This window comes from Montipora foliosa, chromosome 4 (assembly GCF_036669935.1).
Source record: "Montipora foliosa isolate CH-2021 chromosome 4, ASM3666993v2, whole genome shotgun sequence".
Taxonomy (NCBI): Eukaryota; Metazoa; Cnidaria; class Anthozoa; order Scleractinia; family Acroporidae; genus Montipora; species Montipora foliosa.
This window is the reverse complement of record NC_090872.1, coordinates 15,259,000-15,268,999: the sequence shown is the minus strand read 5'-3', so window position 1 is coordinate 15,268,999 and position 10,000 is coordinate 15,259,000. Positions and strand designations below refer to the sequence as shown.

At 39.1% G+C, this 10,000-nt stretch overlaps 1 protein-coding gene across 2 annotated transcripts in view; it reads left to right on the top strand.

Annotated features, from left to right (window-relative positions):
• The window catches only part of LOC137999026 (small conductance calcium-activated potassium channel protein 3-like), a 17,288-nt gene that overhangs the window by 5,554 nt on the left and 1,734 nt on the right, over positions 1–10,000 (top strand). For both annotated transcript variants that reach the window (XR_011122880.1, XM_068844855.1), the window contains exons 2-6: positions 755–1,635; positions 5,706–5,907; positions 6,365–6,559; positions 7,062–7,231; positions 8,172–10,000. The exon at positions 8,172–10,000 is cut by the window's right edge. Coding sequence is in view for 1 of the 2 variants with exons in the window: in XM_068844855.1 (XP_068700956.1) it covers positions 755–1,635; positions 5,706–5,907; positions 6,365–6,559; positions 7,062–7,231; positions 8,172–8,693 (1,970 nt within the window). In the remaining variant the exon portion in view is untranslated. The remainder of the gene's footprint in view (positions 1–754; positions 1,636–5,705; positions 5,908–6,364; positions 6,560–7,061; positions 7,232–8,171) is intronic.

Sequence of the window (10,000 nt, the reverse complement as noted above, 5' to 3'; positions counted from 1 at the left end):
AAACTGTGGAAAGGAAAGCGCAAAACATGGTCATCCGGCGTTTAGAGCACGACTAGCACACACATTTATTTCCAGGCAACTAACTGGAAGCAAGATAGTTTCTGATGTTTTTTTTTTTTTCTGCTGCTCTTCTAATTTGAGCTCGTTGATGTTTAAAGAGAGATAAAGCTGCTCTTCTAATTTGAGCTCGTTGATGTTTAAAGAGAGATAAAATTGTCATGTTAATGCTGCCTTGATGTAAACAAAACAGCTGTCTGTTTTTCCTTTGCGTTATCGCGTTGTTAGTGGTCATAAGTGATTTGTTTTCTTTTCTGTTCTTATCTATTATGGTTCAGTAACAATGTAAATAGTCGTTTGGAATATCTAGCAAAATACAACAAACAATTGAAACCTGCGAAAATCCTAATTTTCGTGAAACGAATTCTAATTGCTTTCAACAAAGCTTTTATTGCTTTTAAATTAGGATATTTGCAAGTAATTTTCGATTACTCAGAAGGTTATTTTAATTTTAAAATATTCACAAAACTGTTGTGGTTTATCGCTTAGATAATATGATAATAGTATGAGAAGGCATGTCATTTGTGAATAGAGATAAAACAAAACATATGCTTTGAATGCTCTATCATTCGTAAAATTGCGTGAACCATACCGCTGGATAAAATTCCTTGCAGAGCAGAGGCTTGTTTAGCTAATGAGAACATAATATCCTGTTGTTATCAATAATCTAACGAGTTTCCAATGGATTTTTCTTCAGAACAAACAGGGGCAGCCAGACACAAAATAGAATTACGGAACATCACATTTGTCAGCGACATGGAAGGCCACCGCCGCGCGAAATGTGTTGTGCAACCGTGCAATACCTCTGTTAACTCCCACCATAAAGGTACCAAACGAAAATGGAATACAGCTCACGAGCCGTCCACCAGCAAGGTACAAAATTTCCAACGACAAACATTGAAATCGTTAAAGGAAACTGATGAGGCCAAGAAGTACTTGAAGAGCAGAACAAAGAGATTGTCAAGTGCCGCTGGAGTTATGGGCTTGTTTGCAGTTGTCCTAGCTCTGGTAGACATTGAGTTTACAATCCGAGGCAATGTCAATACCAGCGAGAATCTGTCTCCAAAAGATCTACGTTTGATTTTCAGTAATCGTTATAGGGTTGCAGCTGTGGTCGTAAAATCTCTGTTGTCAGCTTCATCGATATTGACCTCCATAACGGTTTATTACATAAGCCACACTGAGCTCAAATACTTGGTCGTGAGGAACATTTTCCATGAATCAGAGAGCTTTTACATGACATCTTTGTTCCCATCTTGCGTTTTAGAAGTTATTATATGTTTCTTACATGTTCCTCCTCTTCTAGATTACTACGGATTACCTTATGAACTTCAGCTTTTGGTTTTTTTACGGTTATATCTCATTGCTAAATACGTGAAAGAACACAACATGTTTGTGGATAACCAGTCTACAGCTCTGTTTGCGTCTGTGACACAGACTGAAATCTCATCGACCTTTCTGGTCAAAGCCTACTTCCTCAAGTTTCCCTTCAGAATAATTCTAACGTTTTATTTGCTCAATATTTTCTTGGGAGGATATTTTGTTCACGTCATCGAGAGAACACGGAATAGCTATTTGGTGAGTAGATCAATAAGATAGGAAAAGTCTTTATTAACAACCGCTAAATCTGAAACATATGAGGCTGCCTTTTATACGCCTACCACCATTACTTATGAGATCTTATTCTCATGGTCTGTGTTTCCTGTTTACCTTTTATGTTCGCTTTCTAGGCTAAATGCATACTTAAAGGGATAATAATTAAGTTCAACAGTTTATGCTTACTCTCAATATGAGCTAATAAGACTGATTTTTCATTTGTTAAACTCCATAATGAGTCTTAAAGAAAACACAAGTATTGGTTTTGAGAAAGCAATGGTTTGAAATTTCACACAACCCTCACAAACTATGAATCACTCCAGATCATCGATATTATCGAGTGGTTTTAATGAAAAAACGACGCTGACTGGCATTTACTCTGAACTCTTTCCGGATAAACGGCCTCATTTGCGTTGAAAAAAAACATATCTCGTCAGTGGTCAAGGCAAGCAGAGAAATGATTAAAAAAGTGATCATAACTTCTTAACCGCTGATGAAAGAGTGATTAAAAATTGAATACCATAACCGAGTTGATAATTGTTACAAGGTTCATTGCATGACCTCCGTACAAGCTATGTTTCCGAACTCTAAAGCCTGGTTTCCATATGATCTGCAACGGTCTGCGATCGGTTTGCGACGACCTATGGGTAAAACATCCCTTTTTCCTTGTGTTAGACACAATGTGTTAACAAACGAAAACAAATTGAAGATGTCACTGATCAGTCATTTTGCCACCACGACGTTTCGAAATAAGTCAACTCGCCACTAGCTATTAGTATCCTTCTTTATTTTGTGAAAAGCCTTGAGGAACATTCTGGGGACGAGTTCTTTCATAGCGAGCCTGGTGGTGACGAGATGTCTGTAAATCCTTGAAAAAAAGCAAAGTGTTTCTCTGTGCTGCTGATTTGGATACATGGTAAAGACGACAATAAAACTGAAAAAAAAACCTCCATCAGGGATATATATATATGGGTTCCTGACATGTGTACTTAATGACAACCCTTTCAATACTTAAATAATCAAAAAAGAATAATCAGGTCCTCTGGAGAAAAAGAATTAATAATCTCTGAGAAATTAGTAGTTTTGTATCACGTAGCCAAAAAAAACCAGGTATAAATACGTTGAAGACTCTATTTAATACAAAGTGACAATAATTCCGCACTGAAAACCATTCTTCGTATTGTGTGAGTACGCAGTTTTAGATCGCAAACGAAACTTTTGACGTAGATCTCACCAAGGTAATAGTGAACGATAGAAAGAAAAAAACAAAATAGGACGAAAGCACGGCGTAACGAACATAAACCAGGGGCACCCAACGTCAATTTTCGGAAAATATCTGTTCGGCAGATGATTTGAGATCTAGAATTTTCGGAAGATTTGTTGTAAAATGTCTCGCTTGCCTGCCTCTCCTAGGATTTTCGAACATCTGAAAAATGGTATAATTGCCCATTTTTAACGGATTTTTTCCCTAAAAAGGTCACCTAGAATTTTCGGGAGCCTTTTTTCTGGCTAAAATTTTCCAAAAGGTAAGTTTTGATCCCTATAATTTTCGGATCACTAGACTTTTAGCTAGGAAATCCGAACAGATGAAAATTTTTTAGGGGATAAAAATATGCCTATATATACCGTTTAAATACCAAAATAAGTTTAACAATGCTTTGTTTAAGTGGTTTTGAACTATATTCTCGTTGGGTGCCCCTGATAAACGAGTTGTGTGCATAACAAATGGTCCAGCAATTTTGCAACTTGTTTGAGCCACAGGGAAGGTTAATTCATAAGAGTTTTTTTCAAAAGAAACCTAATTAGAATTCTCATATTGGATTCTACTGAATAAATTGCGATTAGAGTGAACTTACGGAATAATTCGTGAAGGAAACACATACAATATTGGTGTATTTGTAATGTGAAACACGCTTCTCCTGCCTGAAAAACCTTTCTTCCAAATAGGTTTGCGCAAAATCGATGATCAGGAAATTACCACAATTTCAATTTCATGACACCCTTATTGTAAACAATACACAATCACACTAGAAAATATTAGACTACCTGTCGGCCTCAAAGCGTCCGCTATTTAATGGCCTTTCTTGCAAATAATAGGCTAATATCCCTTGGTTGACACAAAAGATTTTGCAGGGGTCATTCAGACAATCAGTTAATTCACTTTTTCCACACGCTTTCGTTTATCGACTAGTCTCTTGACAGTTGTCATCAAATCGAGCTTTCGTTCCTGTTTTCTGTATTTGAGATCTATACATTGGGAAGGTGTTTATGACTGTCGTATAGAAATATGGTTTGGCAAATTAGGCATTCACTCCGTCACACAGACCACTAGAATAACAAACAAGTCATTTACTGAGGTCACATAATTGCGGTGCTTCTGTTTGTGGTTTGAGTATACTATTGTGTTAACTAGACGCTTTGTTTCGAAAGTGACAGATCATCTAATGAAATACTGAATTCGAAAAGAAAGAAGTTTAGTTTGACAAGAAACCCAGCGTTTCGTTCAAACTGAAAGAGATCTGATGACAAAATAGGCAAAGCACCAGGCAGTGTGTTAAAGGTCAAATGATTACAACGAAAATGCAACAGTATTGCCGCGGAATGAATACCGTTAAGTGACTTGCATGAGCGATTTGCGTAGATGACTAGTCGTAAAGAAAATACAGCTAATTCATCTTACGTCAAAACTTATCGTTAAGAGTAAGGAACAATAAACCTTTTCACTATTATTATTATTATTTTGTCCGTTTAGCGTCGTCCGACCGACCCAATTTTTGGCATTTTCAAAAAAAAAAAAAAAGGCTAACGACGTTTTTAAACCACTTTTCATGTCGCATAGGAATTTCGGTGACTGATCCTTTTTCCCACGCTGTCTTAATTTTGCAACAACATCCACCAACTTTTCCGCCATATTGATTTTGGGTTCAGGTCTTGTTGTTTTCCTGGCTCCACAGCTATGATGTGGGGTACCAAGCCTCCGACTCCGAGACTGCTTATGATTTTTTTTAGGTTTTTTTTTTTTCAATCCGACCGACCGGCCCAATTCGACGCTAAATGAAAAAAAAAGGGCATGACCTTATGACAATTTTGTCGACTTCGAACAGTATAATTCCTTTAAGGTCTGACGATTGTGGATAGCGAGAATACCTCTCAAAAAGCAATTCTATTGAAATTATATTCGTGAAGTATGACGATCAGAATCAGGCTTTTACGACCGTAAACGAAATTTGTAAATTTCATATAAACCGTCGCACAAACATCAAGCTCTTCATCTTTTGTTCTTCCTTGTTATCTTTTTGGTTTAGAGTAGTTTCCTATTCCTCATTAACAAGACACTTCCTTTTCCCGTGATCTATTACTATCTCCTCGGCATTTTCCTTTTTTTTTTTTTTTGCATTTCTAGCAATTCTTAGTAACTCAGCTGTCTTTTCGTGAACGCCGCTGATATGTGACAGAGGACTCCGTTATCTTGAACTCTCCCCTCCCTCGGACAAAAAGTCATTTCATATGGCGATTCAGGCCGGCATGCTTTCCTAAAAACAGCCCGGATATTTCAACTCCCAGTTACGTCAGTCAGACGTCTGGTTTCATTACTACTTAACCTCTTCACGAAATATGCCAGTTATCGAGAAAATTTCAGTGGAGGTAACTTTAAAAATGGCAAACATATTTTACAGGCGATTGTATGAAATTGAAAACCAATTTACAAATAAAGAGCTGTGAGCGTCGGTCACTGATAAGCACTGATAAGAATTGTTCAAAAGGATAACTGAGGAAATGCTTCCTTTGTGATTACATGCAGAAATCGTCAGACTTAAATGAAATATGAACCGTATAGGCCTTGACTTATATTACCGCCCTTGTTCAGAAACTATGTGGGACGTTAAAGAACCCATACACCTTTGGCAAAAGAAAGGGGTACGAACTTCCCGTTGTCGTGGTCTTCCCTCATAAAGGGCACACTATCAACTGAAGCTTTTTTTCTGTCGGGTGACCCAAACTACCCGGGTAGACTCAAATAGACTGAACTAAACGGAACATTGTCTCTGTAGGACACGGTCTGGATGTTGGTGGTTACCATGACAACTCTCGGTTTTGGTGACGTTGTTCCTAAAGCAGTCTTAGCGCGTGCTTTCGTTGGATTTGCCTCAGTGTTGGGAATTTTCTTGATGGCCTTGTTTATAAGTGTTGTTCATGAGGCCCTCCAACTCAAGCAGCAGGAGAAAAGGATTCTAGCATCTATGGAAAACGCAGGTAGATTCGTTTCTATTTGACGATTGTTTCATCCAGGCGTTTGAGCCTGTGACGAAATAGACAGAGAGTCAATAAAAAAATAGGGCTGTCTGGGAAATATAAAACCCCGGCACGAGCGACAGCGACGCCTTTGAGAAGGTCGTTTCAAAAATTGCCTCGAAATCAAATTCGAGTACTAATGACAAAAGTCGAGTTTACTAAATAAATTGAGATTCCCTACCAATGACACTAGTGGGAGCTCGCCGCCATTTAACTAGTAGGTTGAACAGCACAGTCGCTATAACATACTAATTCTATATAAAGAGAACCTCTAGCAGCAAGGCTAAACAGGTATATTTTTATCGGTGCCGGCTTCATGCAAACGTTTCATTGTTTAATACGTATTATATAACTAGAACCCTTTTCGGACTTAATTGTAGAATATATTTTTTATTTTTAGTGTTTTTATTGTTTGCAGAACACATAAGTAAGAAAAAGAATCTAGCTGCTTCTTGTATTCAGAGCTCCTGGCGTCTTTATCGCTTTGTTAAAGAGAATGCAGATACCATTCTGTGGGCCGATTGGTTTAAAACACAAAAACTGAGAGTGTTCCAGCATAAACAAGCTGAGATCATAAGACACTGGAGGACTGCAAGGAGAAGTTGGTCAAGAGGTGAATAAATAAAGTAAATTTATATTAATTTCTATAAATTTGAATTTATTTACTTCTTCGCGTCGAGATATTTTTTCGGCACAAGGCCTGAAACTAGTAACTGGACAGTTTTAAGACTATCGATTAGTCAGTAGCAGATAAGTGTCTATTAAGAAAGTTCAAAGACAACCCAGGAAACTTGAATGACCGCCCCCATAAAGATCATGACCCCAAGGTATCATTTTAGTCTCTTTTTCCCGAATCGAAGTTAATAACGTTAAGTTTAGGAGTTTGACGAAAAAAGCGATTTCCTTTCGGCAACTTGTGATAAGAGGAAAGGATGAATTGCCCTGTGGCTTTAAGAGCACTGCAGAGTTATAACTGTATTGTGAGGTCTAAAGCGGAATTTCTCAGAACTCCGTCAACCGCAGTTCCAGTCTTAAAACGGCGCATATCGATATCTCACTGCCCTTTCGATTCCAACACGATTTGACCTCGATCTTTTCACGATCTTTCACGACAGATGATTACTGGAAAAAGTTCTTTTTGGCCGACGACATGGCCATGGTGTTGACTGACGTTTCTAGAAGCGTGGGCAACGTGGAGAATTTCCTTCAGAAACAACATGGAGGGAGACGAATTAGTAGAGGTTCAAGAAGTGCCAGTGTTGTCACGCCTCCACCAGTTATTGAGGTAAGTTGAAGGGTACCCGACTAGTCTTTCAGCCAGACTAAATCGTCCGGCTAACTCCGTAGCCAACCGATCGATCAAATAGTACTTACATGGAAAACGATAGGGACCTTTACATCGGAGGACGGTGACGACTACGAGTACGAGTTTTCCGTTCTGAGCACGCGCGCTTCGAAAAATGTCAGCCTCCAAACGTTATGCGCATGCTCAGTGCGCAAAACTCGTACTCGTAGTCGTCCTCGTCCGCCGATCTTAAAGTCCCTAATGTTAGCATCGACGAGTGCGACTTCGGGTACGAGTTTTCCGTTCTGAGCACGCGCACTTCGAAAAATATCGGCTTCCAGGCCTTGTGCGCATGCTCAGAATGGAAAACTCGTACTCGTAGTCGACCTCGTCCTCCGATCTTAAAGTCCCTAATGTTAGCATCGACAACGAGTGCGACTTCGAGTACGAGTCAGTTTCCGTTCTGAGCATGCGCACTTCGAAAAATGTCGGCCTCCAAACCTTATGCACATGCTCAGAATAGAAAAGTCGTACTCGTAGTCGTCCTCATCCTCCGATCTTAAGGTCCCTTATCACTTACTAAGGAATTCTATATTCAGCCCGTTCTAGGATCCACAGATGGTGTTCTTTGAAGTAATAGTATTAAAGGTTTTGAGCAAGAGCCGATGCAACGTAGATTTGATTTAAGTGGTGTGCTATATTGCGGCTGGCCAAACCAACCTTCTTCCGGTATCAATGGAAGCCGATGGTGCGCCCTTTACCCCCCTCCCTCTGTCAATGCTCCGTTTTAAGGGGATTTAAAGCTAAAGCTACAAGGATCAGAGGAAAGTCGAAACAGACGTTGAAGTCACCGAGGATCGATTTCCACACACAAATTTCGATTAAGATTGGAGTTCATAATCGGCATCTTTTGAATATTTTATTGTTTTGTGATACACAGGAAGATGAAGAAATCCGAGCAATTGAACCTCCTCAACATGAGGAAAACCGAAAGGTTCCAGGAATGTTTGTGGATTCATGGATGCAGTCAACAACCACTGGACCAGTGCTACCTACAGTAATTAATCTGCATCCAATTCAATCCGGCTCTGCGATTCAATCAAATAATCCTGTGGAGAAATACCCAAATGGACACCGAAATTATGCGTCAATCGGCAAATCGACGGAATTTGACGATGGCATGCGCAGTCGTGTTACACAACGCTCCAGGAACGAAAGTGACCCAATCGACCAGGGTGTAATTTCTTCAGAAACGCTGCATGGAAAAGTGGAATCATTAGAAAATGCTCTGGATCAAATCTACTTTAAAATGAAGACGGAGTTAAGAGACGTTCGCGACTCTTTAAAGATGTTAAACAGATATCCCGAATCGCCAAACATGGCGAGTCCTTTTCCACCCTCAAGGACTGATAGTCGATCATTCATCTTCCCACGCACGGTGGTGGATCGGGTCGATGTTTAATGAAAGAGAATCAAGTGTTGAATTTTTTTTTCACGAAACCCAGACCTATTTTATAAAGGGAAGATTTCAAATGAAAGGCTGAATTATGTAATTATTACACAGAAAGGTGCGACTTGTCCATTGCATCATAAAACGAAAATCTTGAAGACCCATATCGTTGGATAAATAGGAGTGCTCAATCACGAGTCTAGAATCGGAAAAAAATTAATCCGAAGGACGTAAATTGATTCCGATTGATATTTATAGGCTTCGGAAAATATGAAAGGATATCAAAAGAAACACAGCCTTGGGAACAGTGAAGTACCTAAAAAGTTTTTCTCTGGCTACGCAAGCCCTTTTGGCAACAACACTCTTTCTACGTTTGAATGCTTGGACGCTGTTATAGTTTACGCGCTAAACTTACCCACCCTCCCAGCAGAATTTTTGTGACCATGCGGTCATGTGACCAACAGGAAAAAAAAGGGTCGCTTTCATGTTGAGCACAAATACAAACGAGAGAAATCCTGGAGAAAGTAATCTAATTTGCATTTTAACCTTTTATTGCCTTCATAACGTATCAACTTACTATTTATTCGCTTCTATTTTCAGCAGTAGGCTTGAACCTTAAATAGCCCTGCAGGCAGGATGTCTAGTTATGGTTAAGCGTAGGAATTAATACATCATCGTCAATGTCAAAGTTTTAGTAAAATAGTTAGAATTACTCCCTTTTGGGGGACTTTCCTGATTAATGGATTGATGTTAGTCGACTTGGACAATCCTAGTGATGCATATTTTGAACTTCCTATTTGATATAACCATAGCAGAAATATTTTACAATACGATATATCAAGGTAGTGTGTAAAAAGTACTTAGATATTGAAAATAAAATCAAACGTTTTACAGTCGCCGCAAATTATAATTGCTTGACGACAGTAAAAACGTGATATATGAAGGCGCTCCAACTGGGACATCTCCGTATAACAGTGAGCAATTGCGGGAGAGACAAGCTTACAAGATCTTCTATTATCGTCGGTCCGATCCGATGGGCAGTGAGCGTACATTTCCAAACCGTCGAAACGCTAAATGGTGGCCTTGGACCAAATCTGTTGTCTCATTTATCTCGACAAGATTTCCAGAGGATTTCTGAAATATTTCTGCTGGTTACTCCTGTTTTCCACTTTCTTCAACGACCAACATTTCATTTGATGCGCCTTAATTCTGAATTGACTAGTTGTACTCTTCCCAATTCAGTAGTGGCGCTCGGTTATATAAGTTTCATCCTTTACGAAGACATTTATCATTATTTAACCTCAAGGGCATGAAATGGG